At 48.9% G+C, this 20,573-nt stretch overlaps 2 protein-coding genes across 5 annotated transcripts; one reads left to right on the top strand and one right to left on the bottom strand.

The window, feature by feature from the left end:
- Nucleotides 1–593: 593 nt before the first annotated feature.
- Nucleotides 594–7,150, bottom strand: LOC103980168 (uncharacterized). Of its 4 annotated transcripts, none has more exons than XM_009396469.3 (8): nt 7,034–7,150; nt 5,987–6,289; nt 5,490–5,692; nt 3,746–4,096; nt 3,412–3,612; nt 3,231–3,301; nt 2,651–2,790; nt 594–1,136 (listed from the first exon to the last, which is right to left on the bottom strand). In XM_009396469.3, the coding sequence occupies exons 1-8, from the start codon at nt 7,059–7,061 to the stop codon at nt 829–831; spliced, it is 1,605 nt and encodes a 534-aa protein (XP_009394744.2). In that variant the 5' UTR covers nt 7,062–7,150; the 3' UTR covers nt 594–828. The 4 variants fall into 4 exon arrangements, with proteins under 4 accessions (XP_009394744.2, XP_018677735.2, XP_009394752.2 ...); XM_018822190.2 differs by having other exon boundaries at nt 594–1,133; XM_009396477.3 differs by having other exon boundaries at nt 5,490–5,689.
- Nucleotides 7,151–11,860: 4,710 nt separating this feature from the next.
- On the top strand, nt 11,861–13,399 carry LOC103973975 (uncharacterized). Its single transcript, XM_009388679.2, has one exon. It carries the CDS (start codon nt 11,861–11,863, stop codon nt 13,397–13,399), a length of 1,539 nt encoding a protein of 512 aa, XP_009386954.2.
- The last annotated feature ends 7,174 nt before the right edge of the window (nt 13,400–20,573 follow it).

The raw sequence follows: 20,573 nt of genomic DNA, 5'->3' as shown, positions 1-20,573 counted from the left end.
ACCTGAATTACATATATTATTAACTCACATCATACAAATGAATACACAAAGAAAAGAATTTAGAAAAATAAATAGGTAGATAAATTCACTATCATCACCCCACAAAAAGCGTAAGAAAAATTAAAATTGGGACAACCACCAACCTAAGGTAACTACCATTTTTGTACTGTTAAACTGAGTATAGGATCACATACCATACAAAAGGATTCCTCAATGTTCACTTTCATAAATACAAAACGGATACATTAAAAATGTGCAAATAACCATAACTCCATCCAACCCAATACTCCGCACAAAAAAAAAAAAAAAAAAAAACATTTCACATTTTATAAAGAAAAAAATAGCAAATCAAAACCCTGTCAAAAGTAAATATGAGATCAATTACATATGAGAAAACACTCGAAAGCACCGAAAAAAATGATAAATAACTCTAAAAAGGATCGCGAATATGCATTGAATACCTTGATTGCGTTGCCTGGTGACCAGATCATACAACAAAACTACTGACATGAATTCTTCATACAACCAAATACTTATTTATCATTGTTGTAACCATATCTGAAAAAAAAAAGGCTTGCCAAAACCAGATAAAATGCATAAAAGCAAATTTCTACAAATTTATTTCTGCCATCTATACATGGAAAACAATGCCGATACACTGAAATCATAAGTTATTTGGGGATTCCATACACTAAAAAAATTCAGCATGGAGATCAAGAATCTAATTACATAATGGTCAAAAATGTATGGCTTGGATATCAAAGGAGCCCTTTTGTGTACCTCAGCCCAATCATATCTTTAGATTTCTGCCAAAAGGCAGAACATGTTTCAATCACTAGAGATTGGCAGGCTTTTGAGCACGTCCCTTAGGGCAAAATAATGGCTATCGCATCTATGGTCAGAGATCAAATTGCCAGAAATCATTATCCTACGGAAATTTTGATCTGGATGCCTCTCCCAAAGTGAATATGATTCACTTTTCTTGCAGCCATCAATATCATCAACATTACGCTTGAGGTAATAAATGGTTCCTGGTACAAAGAGCTCCTCCGGAAGAGCTTCCTGTTGTTCAACAATTGCTCGGGCATCTGTGTTGAACTTCATTGAAGCAACAGAATCTTTTCCTTGGATTGCTTCTACAACAAGAGAAAGCCGCATCATAATCCACATATTCATAGGTCTCTTCATGCATCCTTACCGTAAAGATATATACAGCATACTCATTTATAAATTACTTGTCACACAGAATTACAGACACAATGATTCCATATGAAGAAATGATTAGTCTGCCATCAAGCTCATAGGCTGGGAGGACACAGATGCAATGATTTATGTAGCTCATGAAGATGATCCATGTAGCCAACCCCAAATAGTTAAAATTTTATGACTTTGTTGTTGTTGTCGTTATTGTGGAGACAAGTAGTGCATAAGATTTCACCAGTTTGCATAGACTGTAGAGATGTTGTCCTAGAAATCTAGCTCATAAAGGTGTCATGTGTCAAAGGATGTTTCACCGGTCATTCATTGACAGATCAAATACTGTATGTTTGCAAAAGCCAAGAAACAACTGAAATAAACACTGAAGTCCCCAGGTTGTGCCTGGAAACAGGATATTACATGCTAACAATGAACTATCTTAACAGATCCAACCTTGGTAAATTTTGATGATTTAACCTAATAAAGCTTAAGAGTCATGGCCGAGCAGCAACAACTGAAACATATCTTCAAGATCAATAAGTAGATCAGGAGTGGAGTGTGATTAAAAAGGCCTCCATATAGAGCCAATTGATCAATTCCTCAGAATGTCACAGTTATCTAAGCTGGAGGAGACTTTAGATGAATAAGGTATGATGCTGTTGGAGGAGACTTTAGATGAATAATGTAACCAGCTGGAACATACCTCAGCTGCAGCATGCATCAAAAGCGTCTGATGCTGTTGGAGGAGACTTTAGATGAATAAGGTAACCATAGAAAGAAAATGGGGTTTTTGGGGTGCGGGAGGGGGGGCGGGAGACGTGCAGGGGGTGAGAGAGAGAGAGAGAGAGAATAGACCAAAATGGCCAGGGTATCCAACAAATGGTCATCAATGAAACATATGGTGGAAACATAAATGATTTGACAAATGCAATCAAAATCACCAAAAATTAACCATCAAGATCATTTCAGCATAGTCAAGGTCAGATCTTCACATTACGTATTCCACATTGTTAGTGGTTCCTAACCCAGTTATATGAAAGACACACTACTTTTAATCCTACACTACTAGTGACCATTCTAAATTCATAAAATTCTACTGCTATAAAAGTTTCTGTTGGTTATTACATGACATATATTGGCTATGGCATTTCCCTAACATGCATACAATAAAAAGTCTCAAATGTGGAAAATGCACATCTAAGGTATTAATAATTATTTAGATCAACCGCTATTGCCTACATATATCAATTTAAGAAAACTCTTCCAGAAGTTGCATCTAAAAGTTAATCATAGAATTTAGCTAAAATGACCAATTAGAAAGATTTTTTACTAGGCAGAGTTGAAATAGCTCTTCATAGAACAAAATTCCATGCAATTTATGTAGATATTTTGATATGATATCAGTGAGATTTTTAGCACAGTGCCAAGATCACAATATCCTTGAGAAGCATACCAGAAGAATTTGATGTGTTCCTAAGCTTAGCAAAATAAGTAACTTTCCTAGCCACATCTTGCACTGAAGAGACAACTTGTTTAGCATTTGTAACCAAGTCTACAATCCCTTTCCAGTCTTCCTTCCCTAGGACGCTCATCCTGAAATTGTTATGAAATAACTAAAACAGATAAGCACATCAGAACAATAAGCTAAAAAATTGAAGAAAATAAGAGAACCTCATGCAGAACTTAACATTACTTGTATATTCTATAAAGTATAAACAGCGATTCAGTGCATTCCACAAGCAACACATTTTTTTGGCATATATATCATATAAGCGACTTCTCAAAGACAACATTCAAAATCTACTTTGTGAGCCACAACAATTAACAAAAAGACATTGATTCAAGAGGATGTCTTTTCTGCAATTGGAGGGGATTAAAAACAGTGGGGAGCAGATTTGACTCAGCCCAACCCAGCAATGACTCCAATACCCAATATCTCACAGTCATTATCCCTTGTGGCCTGATGACACAAATAAGAATGTGGTCTGATGTTTAAAAGTCTTAAAACAATGCCAATACTTTGTGATACTTACCAATCGGCTTCCAGAATTTCATTTCGCAATCTTGTCAATGAAACTATACTCAACCTAGGAATTATATCATCCTGCAAAAGAAAGGAGAAAAGGAGTAAACAAAAAGAGGGCCATGCATCAACAGGAAACTACAACATCAACAAAATTACACAACATACAAGTGTTGTTGTCTAATGCTAACCTGTAACACAACTGTAGTAACATAGCTGGCACAGCTTTCAGCCAGTTCTTTTGAGACACAAGGTGGAGTTCCAAATCCAACAGCAGATACTATGTCAGGATCAAATCCCAACTTGTCCGCTGATTGTTTCCGCAACATTATTGCAAGTAAAGCAGCTGATGCACCACCAAGGGAATGCCCAACCAGCCTTAACTTATAATCCTGTGGAAACAAAAAATATTGCCAGTGACGAAAGTAGTTACAGAGTTAGCAGAAGCAACTAACATAAAGGAAATAAACAGAATTAAACATATAAAGCAACTTATACGGTAATTATAGCAAATCTTTTACCCACCTTGTGCTTTCCCAGCAGTTTTTGAACAGTGCCTAACTCGTGATGAAGATACCAACGAGCAGCTTCAGCTGTTCCAAAGTGGGTGGAGAAACCTTCAAATGACACTTCTTGATTGCTTGAAGAAACTATATCAGTAATAAGGTCATAGACATTATGAGTTCCACGAATCCCAAAAATAACCTGTTTGTTGCGTGTGTCGATTCCAATGTAGTAACCAGGCCTCAGTAGACTTGAAGTTTTAATGAACTTCACAATGTTCCTCTCTCGAAGCATGCTATGCCGTGCAAGAGCAGTAGCATTGTCTTTATAAGAACCCTTTGCTAGCTCAAGATAATAGATAAGCTCTTGAACCTGGGAAATGCCAGATTGTGGAAGTCAGAATCATTATAAAAATGCCTACAAATATTCTCTAAAAGAAGAGCTCAGTTATAGTTACTTAGACACACAAGAGCTTCTAGGGTTCACCAATTGAATTTTTCAATTAAACACGAGTTCATAGGTCACTAGAATATAAGAAATTAGACAAAATTTAGGTTGAGTTTACTAGAAGTTCTATAAAATACATCCATAACCCACAGAATAAACATACATGTTTTTAATCAAGTTGAGAAAAAAAAACATTTAAGAACCCTGGATAAGTCAATGATCTCTCAACGTGAAAGAAGATACACATATTCATGTTATCACACAGAAGTATACTCCGATGAATCCTTGTACAAACAGAAATTTCATGTTGTGAGGTGATGGAGATAGTGAATAAAAAATTCTAACTGACATGAATTAGATAACTAATAATTTCAAGAAAACATTTACTTAAAAAGCTAGTTCCCAACAACAATCCAGGGACATTAAACTGGCACCATGGTGAAGATGCATAGAGGGCAGCACCATATTCTCTGCAAAAGAATGTAGGTAAAAAAGATGTAATATCTCCAGATTATCTACTGGAGAAAGCTAAATCCTTAGCCTGACACAGAAGTCACTTGTTAAATACTTATAAATATTTGGGTCTTTCATCTAAGTTGGACACGTTCAGAGAATGCTTAAAGGGCATTGACAAGAGCAAAGTTCTCAAAAATCCTACATTCCTACTTATTGATACTTGTCTAGGCCCCCAAAGACAATGTTCAGGGAATAGATATCATACTCCTCTAGAAAGTATTCTTCTGATGTATCAATAACTTACGCTCTCATATTGACTATTCTAGGGGATGTCATGAGTTCTGAGACTGCCACAATAAACATCCAAACTCACCTCCTACTAAAAGGACTCTGCTTAAGTTCACTTATGCTACCTATGAATTTCCTTTAGTAAAGTGGCAAAAAAAAGTGTCAATATGAAAAAAGAAAAGATAGCAAAAAAAAATATATCAATGTCAAAACAGATAACATAATCTGTCCAACTTGTAAAGGATGCCAGCAGATAGAAGCATCCAAAATGAGTTTGGATTGTAAAAATGCAAACTCCTGTATTAAGACTTCCAAGTTTTTTCAAAAAAACTCTACTGCAGTCGACATTTTAACTTGGTCATAGACATAAAGCCTTGTCTGGTTGGTACTGGCTTCAAACAGCAAACAAGGATAAGGTCTTCCAGGAAATAATATAGGAAAAGTACATCTCCAATTATAAAAACGCCGCCATTTGCTTCAATAATTCTGATTTCAGTGCTTTCATTAAAAAAAAAAAGTATATAGTGTCAATTGTCAATGACATCTTTTGGTGAGAGAATAGGCAAGAAATTACTATAGCATCTGAAAAGATCTGAACACCCTTGAACTCCTCAATCTTCTTAGACGAAGCTTGGCTGAGGTAAATAAGATAAAGACCAACTGTTAAGTCGCTGAGGCTCCAGTCCTGAATGCCAACTTTACTTCGCTGAATACTCATAAGAATCTCACTGAAAGACCTAGTGCCAAAGGGTGTACTCTGCTTCTCGTTGCTACCTGCTGCAAGTCAAGCACCATTGTTATAAAGAATCCTTCAGATCCTTAGTCTGATGTCTGAATATGTAAATACTGGCAATGAACTAACAAGCAAAAAATTTTGGATAAATACCTGCAGTTGATTATAAAATTGCAAATTATAAAAGTCATTTCTGGCAAAACATAAAGAACACTACAGAGATTTTAAGAGTAGAGGAGACAGCAAATTATCAACAAAAACTTTAGTTGACTATTCTGAAAGTCAGAGATCTAACGGCACAAATTGAAGATAAGAAATCAAGCAAAAAATAAAAGAACCTGCAGAAGATGCCCACTTATACAACTGCAACGCTGGATCAAGAGCTTTGGAGAGCCAAGCAACTTCAAGTTTCCGCTTCCATCCATCATCATCATCAGAACTATCTCTACCACTATCATAGCTACCAGGCTCGTCATGCTGGGCATCTTTAATATGCGGTAAAGTTTCAGCCTTACTTAAGTTAGTATTCCGCACTTTCTCCGATTCCTCCTCTTCGGAGTGTTGCGAAAGGCATCGGTTTAGAACACCAGATACAAGTTGCAGGTACGAATCCTGTTTTCTCATAGAGCGTATGCTAGAATCTGGAAGGGAAAAGAAATTACAGAGAAGAAAGGGACCAGATAAAAAGATCAAATCTTTACATGAACAAGACGAAGCACCTAATAAAGACTCATTTACAATATTTGAAACCCTTTTTTCTCATTGGTATTTCCACCATGTAGATGAGCAAGAAAGAAAATACAATTAGATGCAGATCACTCATGGTAGCGAAGGTGGACATTGGAGTTCTTCTTCAATTATGATCTCCTTTTCATTTCCATGAAAAAAATCAAATTTAGAAGAAATCAGAGAGTTCTTGAGGCCTTGTAAGCAAAATCTTTTTCTTTTTCGTCTAATAAAAATTGCAAGTTTTACCATCGTCATCATCAAGAATCGGACTACAATTAAAGCTAATTGAAGCCCTAAATCTCAATGCATATCTCGCCGAAAAAAGAAAGCTAAAATTACCAAGAAGGAACACAAAATAAGCACGCGAGAAGCAAAAGGGGAGCACCAAAGAAACTTGGCATCCGCACGGTCAAAATTGTAAACGAATCGGGGGAATAAGCGGTAAAAACACCAATTTTCTTTCATCTTTAGTTCACCTTGAATCGGACGCGCAATTGGGGATTACCAATAAAGAAATCGTCTTTGCACCAGAAAGTGACAGCGAAGGGAGTAAGATATCCCCCAATAACTATAAAACCCCTTTCCTGATCTCAGGTTTGAAAGAAACCAAGAGGCAGCCGGAGAACAACGAAGAGAACGCGAGAAGAAGAGCGTACCAAGGTGAAGGAGCAGCCGCTTCGCCATTTCCAGGTGCGGTGGCCAGCGCCGCAAATGGCTGGCTGTTCTCGATCGAGGGATCGAGAGAGAGAGCGAGAGAGAGAGAGGGAGTTCGGGTCTAGTTCAAACTCTATCGCGAGTTGCGTCTGATGTCAACAACTACTCATCAGACTACTGGATGACTTTCTGGGACCCGGATTCCTTCCATCCCAGGTATGTCAAGGGTAGCAGTCTCTGTTGACCCATAATTCCATTGGATTTTTCGAGAGAGAGATAGATCCGTAATGGGTGAAACTCTATCCAGTTGGGTCTGTTATCGTCAACTACTCATTTGATGACTGGACGATTTGAGTGGGACCCTGCACGTCGTTGTAATAGGTATAAAAAGGGTAGAAACGTATGTGAACTCGTAATTCCACTGGATTTTTCTCGATCAAAATCGATGACGAGGTTGAGGCAACCTAACTCGGGTCGGACCACAAGACGATCCGGTCTCATATGATGTGCCGTGACATTGTAAGAGATGATACATTCGTATTCCTAAGTGTTTGATGAAATGTTATTTCACTCATAAACAAGTAATTGTGCAAAATTATTGACTGGTTCTGTCGTGAAATGTTAGGTGTTTATTTATCCTTTTTTATATATATTTTATAATCTTTTTGGTGTTCTTTTAGGTTACAACTGGTGTTATTTCTTATTATCTTTGTATTACTCATTTGCTTGGCATTTAAATTGCTTTGTGTGGTGTTAGATGATATGCCGCATTTTGGCACCATCCACGCGGCATCAGGACTTACTAGGCCAACGTAGAGTGACACCTCAGATTTCATGAAAGGCTGATGCATTGGGAGAACACTGTGACCTCTCTCTCTCTCAGATTGCTGGTTCATTCGGTATACCATCCTATGGAGACCAACATCGCATCAAAGGAGACAACAATACATGGGTTGGGATGAAAAATGAATCGTGTTATTGGCCAATTTTTACATGAACATATGTTTTCTTTTCCTTCCATTATTATGATATACATGAACAAACAGTATTTTCCATACAAACAAAGCTACTGCTCCAACCACGACATCATAGTCGAATCCATTGGGGTGTCATCGAACTTCATGAAGGCTTCAATCCCTTGCAGCAAGCCGTCGTCCGACGATGACGTCGAAGCCTTTTCGACCGTGGTCGAATCAGACATCAAGCAGGCTTGCAACTCCGTTTGCACCGCGGCAAGGCCGGTTGAGGATGACGGCGAGGCCCCTGGGATCGTAGTCGAGGCAATGAAGGTGTCATCGGACATCAAGAAGTCATGGACCTCTTCCAGGCTCGAGAAGAAGGGACCATCGGTGCAGTACATCTGCTCACACACGACGAAGTCGATCGACGAGGAAGCCTCTGCGACCGTGGTCGAATCTATCCGAGTGTCATCGGGCATCAAGAGAACATCGACGTGGCCTGACGGCGAGGCCTTGGGGATGGTAGTCGAGACTGTGTCGGTGGCATCGGACATCAAGAGAGCATCAACCTCTCTGGTAAAGAAAGCATCGTCGGTGCAGTGCTGCTCACCGCCAAGATCGACCGACGACGAAGGCAAAGCCAAGAATGCTTCGAGCTCCTCCGCAGTTATCCCGAGGTCAAATGCTTCGAGTTCTTCCGCAGTTATCCCGACGTCACCTCCACCAACGTCCGTTGACGATGGGGTGGCGGCTGGGACTCCGGCTTCGTTCGGTGCCACGGAGTCGATGGAGGGAAGACGACTCTCCAGGGTTGTCACGACGGGAGCCAATAAGAGCTGTTGCACCACCGCGGTCGGAGGTGGTGAGAGGTCGGACTGGAATGCTCCGTTGGGATGTGCAACCAACCCCCGGCATGGCTTCTTGGGTGCTGCTGATGAGAGAGTAGAAGATTCCTCTCTATTTCTCTTCTGCCCAACGAAACTGCTGCCGCCGGTGAGCGTCTCCGTCGCGGCCTCCGTGAACGTGGACTCAACCGATTTCATGAACTTGCCGCCGGAGATGGGTTGATACGAGGTCTTCTTCACGTGACAGAGAACTCGTGTCTCGAAGGTGGATGAACACATCTCGTATTCATACATTACCCACCCGGAGTTCTTCCGCCGGCCGTCCTTGAAGGAAAGGTAGCTCCTTCTTCCCACCACGATCTCGCGCCCGTCGACGATGGACTTGACGGGTTCTTGCCTTCTGTTCAGAAGCCAAGAACCGGTGCCGGCCGTTCGATCGACGCGGGAGCAGCCGCTGGCCTTGGGCTGGCGCTCCGCAAAAAAATAACCCTCCTGCCGATCGCTGCCGAGAAGATTCCACGGCTCGGTGCCGTAGACGTCGGCGAAGGCGACAGCGCGGCCAGGGAGGGGTTTGCCGGCGACCCAGTTGGCGAGGTAGTCGACCACGAGTTCCTCCGCCGTGGGAACGAACCTGTAGCCTGACGGAACGAGGTCGACGGGATCCATGTACGACGGAAAACGATGGTTGTTTCTTGAAGAGAGGAGAGAGGAAACGAAGGCGGAGACACAGAGTGGGAGTGGGAGAGGAGAGCGCGTAGACGTATATAGATGCAGTGGGCGGGTTTCGGATTACGGATTTCGGATTCCGAATTAATTCGTATTATATATTTAATTAGAAACTAAATGGCTACATAGATCTCTTGTTTCCTTCTTCTTCTTCTTCTTCTTCTTCTTCTTCTTCTTCTTCTGCCTCTCATCTATGTTCCAGAAATAAGATTACCCATTTCATATTGGTAAGTAAGGCAATTATTGAGTTTTAAGTGGGTATCTCCAGTAATACTGTTTAGGCATGTTATTTTTAGTTACTTTGCTTTACGTACCCTTATATAAGTGTCGTCAATAATTCCTTGAGTTTTGTGAACAATGATATCCCTTATTGAGAAGTTAAAATATGAGTATTAGAATGATCGTTATAAATATTTGTAATAATATTATATAATTTTAAAATATTAATCTGTTGATAGTTATTTTTAAATAAAATCTTTGATCTCTCCTATAAGTTAGGGATTTCTGAAACACGGTAAATATCACATGGTTGTGTTGTCTTTGCATCAAAGCTTAGACTTTGCATCAAAGATTAGGGAGTTTAGACTTTGCATCAAAGCTTAAAAAATCTTCGCTTTTGTGTGCTTCAATGTTGTAGCAGTTTCATGTTGTAAGAACTCATACTAAGATGCAAATTCTTGTTAATAGAATCTAATATAATATTCATCTTATTGCACTTGTTGGTGTGTTTTATCCATACAATCGATCGGTGAGCCATTTTCTTAGTTCTCATGTCATATATACTCTGACTTCTAGTATTGCTGTTTACACAGCGAACTCCTTTTATATACAGCTCGAAAGGAGGACTAACTGGGTAAATGGATGCTACAAGATTAATATATCTGACCTTCTCATTTCTCCCAGATAATTCTACCAATCAGTTGATCTGATAATAGACATTGCAATCTATTTTTGCATCTTGAAACTCTTGTGCTTGAACATATTTATAAATGAAATGCTTCTATTGTCACAATTTGTGACGATAATAACAAATTGTTCATCTTTTGAACAACATCCAATCCAATGTTATTTCATTCATTTTAATTCACACAATTTTCAAGAGTTTCCATAGAGTTGGTATAAAAATTTATTATAAAAATTTTCAATGATATTCCTTCTGTCTTTCCTCCTCCGAACAAATAAACCAAAAAGTTAAAAGCTTTGACATACTATTAATCCAATCTAATATCAAAAATATTATAAATAACGATATTAGGTACGAAAGGGGGGACTATTAATCCTATAAACATCCCCTAGCGAGAGGTCGAGAAAGGGGGGACTTTTCTGAGGAAAAAAACCCCAAGACTTGAGCTAATTTGATCGTCGGAGGGGTCGGGCTGAGCATCTCGACCCGACCTCTGTGCAGGTACGAAGCCGAGAAGTCCCCACCCGGAGGAAGCTACCGCGCCGCCCCCGATCAGGGACCGCACCCGACCGCCTCAGTGCAGACGAGGAACGCCCCAGGGAGATCACCGCCATTCGGACCCCCGAACCAAGCCGCGATGACCCCGCGGGTCACGGCTAAGAAAAAGGTGTTTACACTAACATAATGGCGCTAGAAGGAGGGCCCGTCCGAATGTCGAGCGATCAACAGGCCCGCTCCGCCGAGCCCCCGGCCGACAGGTCGCACCCGACCGACGCGGCGGGAGAACATCCCCTGCAGGAGGGGGTTCGAGACGAGCGCCTCGCCGCGATCTCGGAACGCTACTGGCGACTGTTCAACGACCTGGGTCTATCGCCGCCCATCGGCAATCCCGGTGGCCCGTCACCTGTGCCACCCGAAGCCTTCTACGACCTCACACACCAGGTCCGGGCTCTTACGGGAGTGATGCAGACCATCATCCCGCTGGTCTCTCATCCGACGCCTTCACACTCAACCCTACCTCCCCAACGGCAACGGTCCGCCGCCCAGACCCACGCACCGCTTCCCGAGTCTCCCGCTTCACCTCTGGGCCAGTCGACCCAACCCGGGAGCGGAGGAGCGGGGGATCCAGCGACGCACCCGACGCCCGAGGCCCCGCTTTTAGACTCGACGGAGGGCCTGTGGGCCCAGCTGCGCCTCGTAGGTCACCGACTGGACGAGGTGCAGCGAGAGATTCGCAGGACCAAGGGAGACTCGGGGGCCGAGCAACACTAGGGGTCCCCTTTCACCCCCGAGATTCAAGAGCAAGCGATCCCGCCGCATTTTCGGCTCCCTTCATTAGACGCCTACGATGGCGCCACCGACCCGGCTGACCACGTAGCCGCTTTCCGCGCCCAGATGGCGTTGTATGGGACGTCCGACGCCCTGATGTGCCGGGCTTTCCCGACAACCCTGCGAGGCCCAGCCCGGGCGTGGTACAGCAATCTGAAGACCGCGTCCATCGCCTCTTTCGACCAGTTGGCCAAGGATTTCGAACTTAACTTTCTGGCTCACGCCAAGCCGAGGCCTTCGGTGGCAATGCTCCTCGGGCTCAACCAGAGGGATGACGAGCCCCTTTCTCACTTCGTGGACCGCTTCACCATACAAATTCGTGGGCTGTCTGATGCTCACCCCTCTTTGATGATGCAGGCATTCATGATGGGCCTGCGGCCTACCCGATTCTTTTGGTCTCTGGTGGAGCGACCCCCCACTTCGGTACCCGAAATGTTACAACGCGCAAACCAGTTCGTCGCTGCTGAAGCATGGGTGGTCGGAAGGCGCGACGAGCGCAAGAGGGTTAAGCCAGAGCAGCCCCGGCAGCAACAGCCCGCTACCTCCCGGCGTAGGGCTGGCGGACTCGACGATGCGGTACCCAGGTCTCCTCCCCCAGGCCTGAACTCCTCCCGGACCGAAATATTTCTCCACATCAAGGAGAAAGGCCTTCTCAAAGATCCTCACCCGATGAATAGCCCGCGCGAACTCGCGGACCGCTCCAAATACTATCGTTTTCACCGACAGCCCGGTCACGACACCGAACAGTGTCGAGAGTTAAAAAGGCAAATTGAGGAGCTCATCCGCCGTGGGCACCTCGGCCCGTATCTCCGGCCAGAGAAGGAGCTCTCACCACGCCCGGAGGGTCCCATCGAGCGACACATAGACGTCATAACCGACGGACCCGTGGCCGGAGGGAGCTCCGTGGCGGGCGGAAAGGCATACGCCAGGGCCTCCCTGGCCGAGGCTTCCAAACACGAAGAAGGGCCCGAAGTCACTTTCCCGACCGGGGAACCTGAGCTAGCCGAACATGATGACGGGCTGGTGATATCAGCCAGAATCGTCAACGCGCAAGTAAGAAGAATCATGGTCGACACTGGGAGCTCGGCCGACATACTTTATTGGGATGCCTTCCAGAAGCTCGGCCTGGTCAGGGAGAACATGAAGCCGGCATGCTCGACGCTCACGGGGTTTACCGGTGCCTCAATCTCGTCACTAGGGGCTGTCACCCTGCCCCTAACTTTGGGAGTTTCCCCAAAAACAAAAACGGTGATGACTTCCTTCCTGGTGGTCGACCTCCCCACGGCGTATAACGCCATCCTCGGACGACCAACCCTCAACAAGATCCGAGCCGTCATCTCGACTTACTACCAGACCATCAAATTCCCGACCCACGATGGGGTCGGGGAAGTAGCTGGAAACTCCTGGGAGTCCAGGCGCTGCTACTTGACTGCTATGACGCTGAATAAAAGAGCAAGGGTCCAATCCCCGCTCGAAGACCCCCGAGAGGGAAAAAAGCTGGCTCCCCGCCCCGAACCAAGGGAATCCACCGTCGACTTACCGCTAATCAAAGGCAGGCCCGACCAAACAATCAAGATCGGGTCGGAACTACCCGAAGCGGAGTAACAGCAGCTCGTCAGCCTTCTGCAAGCCAACGCCGACATCTTCGCTTGGACGCCATCGGACCTAGTAGGAGTCCACCCAGAAGTCGCGTTGCACCACCTAAACATCTCGTCCGATGCCCGCCCGGTGAAACAAAGGCCCAGGCGGTAGGCCCCAGATCGGCAACTTGCCATTCGAGAAGAGGTAAACCGACTTCTGGCGGCCGGTTTCATATAAGAAGCCAGGTACCCACAGTGGCTCTCCAATGTAGTCCTTGTCAAAAAGCCTAATGGAAGCTGGCGGATGTGCATTGACTATACCAGTCTCAACAATGCTTGTCCGAAAGACTGCTATCCCCTACCGAAGATCGACCAGCTAGTCGACGCCATAGCCGGCCACGCCCGTCTCTCGTTTATGGATGCCTTCTCGGGGTACAACCAAATCAGGATGGCGCCCGAAGACCAAGAACACACAGCCTTCCTCACCGAGCAAGGGGTATACTTTTACAAAGTCATGCCGTTCGGGCTGAAAAACGCCGGGGCCACATACCAGAGGACGGTGAACAGGATGTTCGCCCATCAGATTGGACGAAACGTGGAGATATATGTCGACGACATGATCATGAAAAGCAGAACAACCGAGACTCATTCCTCCGACTTGGCTGAAATATTCGACACCCTGCGAAGGTTCGGCCTACGCCTCAACCCTGCCAAGTGCGCCTTCGGCGTAACCTCGGGGAAATTCCTCGGATTCATCATACACGAGAGAGGGATTGACGCCAACCCGGAAAAGGTCCAGGCTATCATTGACATGCAGCCCCCTCGGACGATCAGAGACCTGCAACGCCTTAACGGGAGGTTAGTCGCCCTATCATGCTTCCTTTCCCGATCGGGAGATCGCTGCCTCCCCTTCTTCAAGGCCTTGAAGGATCCAAAAAACTTCCAATGGACGGCGGAATGTGAAAGGGCCTTCGAGCAGATGAAGCAACACCTGGCCAACCTCCCCCGACTCGTGTCAGTCTCCCCAGGGGAGAAATTGAGCCTCTACCTCGCCGCCTCTCAGCACGCGGCCAGCTCGGTTCTGGTCAAGGAAAACTCCGGCGACCAACTACCGGTCTACTATGTCAGCCACATGCTAAGCGGACCAGAGGGACGCTACCCGCCAATCGAAAAGCTGGCACTGGCGCTCGTCCTGTCAGCACGAAAGCTCCGCCCTTATTTCCAGGCCCACCCGATAGAGGTAATAACCGATCGGCCGCTTCAGCTTGTTTTGTCTAAATTCGACGTTGCAGGGCGTCTCCTCAAATGGGCGGTGGAGCTAGGCGAGCACGACATACGGTACATACCTCGGACCGTCGTTAAAGCCCAGTCCGTGCCAGACTTTATCGCGGAGCTGAACCCGAGCACAGGCGAAGAACTCGAGCCACCGCGTGAGACGTGGACCCTCCACGTAGACGGGTCGGCCAACGCGAAGGGCGCCGGCGCAGGGCTGGTGCTGGTGACACCTGACGGCCGCTCGATTGAGCGTTCTTTCCGCTTCGGGTTCAGAGCCACCAATAACGAAGCAGAATACGAAGCCCTCCTAGCGGGACTCCAATTGGCGCTGGAAATGCGCGTGACCGACATACGCGTCGTCACCGATTCACAGCTGGTGGCTAAACAGCTTGACGGCGGATACGAAGCCCGGGACCTGACCATGGCGAAATATCTGGCATAGGTAAAAAACCTTGCCACCAGGTTCGCCCATTTTGAATTGTCGAATGTTCCCAGGAGCGAGAACCAGCGAACCGACACTCTGGCAAAGCTGGCATCCGGTTCGACCCCCCGTGCTCAGCCCGAGACCGAAGAGCTCCCTCACCGAGCCATTGAGATCGTCACTACGGTCACGGACGGCGGGCCGGCCACTTGGGTACAGGAGATGCTACGCTTCAAGCGGGACGGGACCCTCCCCGACGATGAAACAGCGGCTCGACGCTTGCGTTGGACGCAGGCATGGTATTCTGAAAAAGCAGGACGGTTGTACAAGCGGTCTTTCTCACGCCCCTTGCTACGCTGCCTAGAGCCGAACGAAGCCCGGACAGTTCTGTCCGACATGCATGAAGGTGCCTGCGGGGAACATATAGGCGAACGAGCCCTGGCGCACAAGATACTCCGACAGGGGTACTACTGGCCGACCATGCGCTAGGACGCGAAAGCTTTCGTGCGGCGATGCAGCTCATGCCAGGAGCAAGCCCGCATCGCCCGACGGCCGGCGGTCTTGTTCACCCCCGTCGACTGTGCCTGGCCATTCGCGCAGTGGGGACTGGACATACTCGGACCTCTCCCGCCCGCCTCCGGGCAGCGGAAATACATCATCGTGGGTGTGGACTACTTTACCAGGTGGGTCGAGGCCGAGCCCCTAGCAACCATCACGGAGTCACAAGTGGAGAAGTTCGTATGGAGAAACCTCGTAACTCGGTTTGGTCTGCCCCAGTCCATCGTCACCGACAATGAGCCTCAGTTCGCCAGCGGGAAATTCCAAGAGTTTTGCGCTAAACACAAGATTCAGCTGAGGTTCAGCTCGGTGGCCTACCCCCAGGCGAACGGACTGGCTGAAGTAACCAACCGATCCATCATCAACGGTCTCAAGAGAAGGGTATCCGCTGCCCGGTCGGCTTGGATCGACGAGCTCCCAAGCGTCCTGTGGGCGTTGCGCACTACCCCTAAAACCCCGACGGGGGAGTCTCCCTACAGCCTCACATTCGGAACCGAGGCCGTACTACCCCCCGAGGTGGCTGTCCCGACTCCGCGGACGGCGGGCTACAGCGAAGATGCCTCGGGTGAAGGGCTCCGATCCAACCTGGACCTGTTCGAAGAGAGACGGGCCGACGCGCACTGAAAAACCCTCTCTTACAAAAGAACCGTAGCGAGGGTCTACAACCGGATGGTACGACCTCGACCGATAAAGCTAGAGGACCTGGTCCTGCGCAAAATTGAGGTCAGCCACCCGACCCGAGTGAGGGGGAAACTGGCCCCGAAGTGGGAAGGACCCTATCGAGTCATCGAAGTACCCCGACCGGGGACGTTCCGACTCGCTACTATGGATGGCGACCCTGTACCCAGGACTTGGAACATACAGAACCTTAGAAAATACTTCGTCTGAAGATGCAGACATTACGAAAACCCAGAATTTGGAAGAAAAGGTCACTTTATTTCAAAAGGGGTACAGGGACTCGACCACAAGGAACAGACCGACCCATCACACCCTTAACCCCGACTCCGACATACAAAAACCAAACTCATCACTCTCCTGGAGTCTCTGGGCGGTCGTCGAATGGCACGTCCTCCGGCATGTCCACCTCCTGGTCCACGAGATGAGAGGCGAACGGATCTCTTTCCACCTCGGAGCCGGGAGGGCATGAGCCAAAGCGACCTAGGGCGATTCTGTATCCATACTCGTAGGATACTCGCCCCATTCGGGTCAGTCCGAGCTCGAAGTTCTCGGACTTCTTATAAGCTTCGATCGCCTCTCTGTCCTTTAACGGGCGAAGGCGAATCTCCTCGGCAAGCGCATCGACAGCAGCGTGGGCTTTAGCCTCGGCCTTCTCCACCCTCTTGGTAAGGCCAAGCGCCTCCGACTTCAATAGGCGAAGCTCGGCCCGATCCAAACGAAGAAACTCTTGGAGTTCCTTGACCGAATTGCCCGACTGCTCGAGCTCCGCCTTCAGGCGCGCCACCTCCTCCTCGGAGTCAGTTGCGCGCTTCTCCGCGGCCGCCACCGCTTCTGGGCCCGACCCGGCCCGAACTTCCTCTAGCTGGTGGCACAACTCGGAGTTGCACTCGCTGAGGTTCCAGATTACCTGGCCGGCATCACGCACTCGGTCCATCAGCGCCGTCGACTAGTGGAGGCCCTGCCACAGAAAAAGAGTTGGTCGACACACAGTCACGAAGACGCCCGGAGTTAACAAAACACTTACCAGTGTCAGAAACCACCCCGCCTTGCTGAGCATGGCCTCCGAAGGCAGGGTGTACAGGTCCCGAGCCAGGTCGGGGTGGAGCACACCTCGGAGAAAGGCGGCCGAGGGATCTCCCCCGGCACACACCTTGTCCCCTCGGGACAGCCCCTTCCAGCGGGCGACTAGTGGGTCGGAGGCCTCCCCCGGTGGAAGCTCGCCCATCACTAACGACCATAGGGGCTCGTCGGCCCCCGTGCGTAGCCCGCATAGGTCGCCCACCATAGGCGGGCTTGACCTCTTCCCGGCCACCCCTTGACTGGGCCCATCAACTCGGGAAGGCCCGTCGTCCCGGACAGTCCGCTTTGCGCCCATGGTTCTCAAGGAGGCAGCCCCCGCCTCGGCTCTCCCGGGACCAGCTGTCTTCGCCTTCTTTGACGGGCGCCCCTCCGGAATCTCTAATGGAGCGTCCGCCGAGCCGGGCATCGGGTCGGCGGAAGGGCACGGAGAGGAAGCAGCGTACGGGCGTGAGGAAGAAACCGACGATGAGCGACCGCCGCGGAGTGATAGAAGCTTCATTCCTGCATAGGAAACAAGCAAGCCATCACCAACTGTGGAAACAAACAAGACACGGGGAACACCCGCTATAAACATACCCCCAAAAGCCGGGCTAAGACCCGCCTCGGCCAGCCACTCCTCGGTCATAGCTCGGATGGCCTGAGAACCGGGAAGGATTTCCCGAAGCCTCTTCAGGTCCCGACGCTCCTCGTCGTTCAAATGTGGGACCGTGTTATCTATCACCCTCACTGCCCACCGAACTCCGAAGCCCCAATCCTTCGACCAGCTAACATAGAAAAACCGCCCCTTCCACCCTTTGTTGTTCGAAGGGGCTCCCCCGACGCGAAAGCCAACCCGGGCTGACACGAAATAGCCCCCCGGCCCCTTGAGAAGGCGGAAACAAGAGAGAAAGAGGTTTCGGGTAGGGGTGATGTTAGCATAATAACATTCCCCTAAGAACGCTACTAGGTAGCGCCATGAGTTAGGCGCCACCTAGGAAGGCGAAATCCGCCACAAAGAAAGACAGGAGACAATGGTGGGGTGAAGGGGGAGGCGCAACCCGGCCTCTATGGCATCTTGGGTCAGCGCGAAACCTCGAGGGATCGGGTCGTACGACCGCTGCCCCGGATCAGGTGCAACCAGGACAAACTCCTCCGGGATGTGATAACGCTCCCGGAGCTTTTCCAGTGACGACCCGCTCACCACCGAGTCGAGGTCGTGCGGCCACATTAGAGCCTCGAGGGCTCGTGCCGCCTCCTCGTCTGGGGGGGACGGAGGCACGCCCTCCCGGACTCTGTCAAGGGACAAAGGCGAAGAGACAGGCGAGAGGGACATCCTTACCGGCTTTAAGACGAACAAGGGAGACGACGAGGGAGAAACTGGAGAATGACGGCGTAGGAGAGGAGAGGGTGCGATGACAGAAGGGACGACGAGGTCCGGGACTCAGCAGCAAGAATCGTGAAACGGACAGAGTGCGCCATTTATCTAGGAAAAATCCCGCCAAAAGAGACGTCCCTCCGTCTCCCCATAGCGGCCGACAGCTCATCCACACACTCACTCATCGCGTCATGTCAGAGAAGGCCAACGAACACCCTATCATAAATGCGGACCCAAGGCCGCTACAGGGAAGGAATGGAGAACGGCCGCTGCGACTCCTCGACGCCGAAAAGGAACGGCGATCTTTCCGCCAGCCCGCCCGAGACGTGCTCCTCGGCCGCATGTCCCCGAGACCACCTCCTCGGCGCGGCCAGCCCGCCCGAGACGTGCTCCTCGGCCGCATGCCCTCGAGACCACCTCTTCGGCGCGGCCAGCCCGCCCGAGACGTGCTCCTCGACCGCATGTCCCCGAGACCACCTCCTCGGCGCGGCCAGCCCGCCCGAGACGTGCTCCTCGGCCGCATGTCCCCGAGACCACCTCCTCGGCGCGGCCAGCCCGCCCGAGACGTGCTCCTTGGCCGCATGTCCCCGAGACCACCTCCTCGGCGCGGCTAGCCCGCCCGAGACGTGCTCCCCGGCCTCATGCCACCCAAAGCACCTCTGCCGCGCGGCCTATTCGCCCCGGACATGTGCCTCAATCACGAATCGCGGAGAGAACCACCATTTGCCGATCAAAGCCACGCCTCGAATCCCCTCTATCCAACGCCGAGCCATGGCTTCCTTTAGGGGGGGGATATGATATGACAAAAAATGGCAGACCCCACTCCTGGCGACGCCCCCCGCACGTGGACAGGCTCGGTGCCCCAGGGGGGGGCCATAAAGGCGACGGTCTGCGTCCGGACGCCAGCCTCACTGAGCCCGCAGCCCCCTCGGTTGACCCAGCACAGTCGGACGAGACAAAAGCAGGTAACGGTTGAAGCTCGCCCATACCCTGCGATCCCCCAGTCTCCCACGCAACATCCTCGGCGATGTCGGACGCCATCAGAGATACGACCCTGACCGATGTGATGGCGTGCCCGGTAATGCCGAGTTCCCCTATAAACGTCCCATAGCGAGAGGTCGAGAAAGGGGGGACTTTTCTGAGGAAAAAAACCCCAAGACTTGAGCTAATTTGATCATCGGAGGGGTCGGGCTGAGCATCTCGACCCGACCTCTGTGCAGGTACGAAGCCGAGAAGTCCCCACCCGGAGGAAGCTACCGCGCCGCCCCCGATCGGGGACCGCACCCGACCGCCTCAGTGCAGACGAGGAACGCCCCAGGGAGATCACCGCCATTCGGACCCCCGAACCAAGCCGCGACGACCCCGCGGGTCACGGCTAAGAAAAAGGTGTTTACACTAACACTTTGTGTGGTGTTAGATGATATGCCGCATTTTGGCAACATCCACGCGGCATCAGGACTTCTAGGCCAACGTAGAGTGACACCTCAGACTTCATGAAAGGCTGATGCATTGGGAGAAAACTGTGTGACCTCTCTCTCTCAGATTGCTGGTTCATTCGTTATACCATCCTATGGAGACCAACATCGCATCAAAGGAGACAACAATACATGGGTTGGGATGAAAAATGAATCGTGTTATTGGCCAATTTTTACATGAACATATGTTTTCTTTTCCTTCCATTATTATGATATACATGAACAAACAGTATTTTCCATACAAACAAAGCTACTGCTCCAACCACGACATCATAGTCGAATCCATTGGGGTGTCATCGAACTTCATGAAGGCTTCAATCCCTTGCAGCAAGCCGTCGTCCGACGATGACGTCGAAGC

The sequence above is a fragment of the Musa acuminata genome, chromosome BXJ2-4 (assembly GCF_036884655.1).
Source record: "Musa acuminata AAA Group cultivar baxijiao chromosome BXJ2-4, Cavendish_Baxijiao_AAA, whole genome shotgun sequence".
NCBI lineage: Eukaryota > Viridiplantae > Streptophyta > Magnoliopsida > Zingiberales > Musaceae > Musa > Musa acuminata.
The sequence above is the reverse complement of the archived record's forward strand: the minus strand, read 5'-3'. Positions and strand labels throughout refer to the sequence as shown.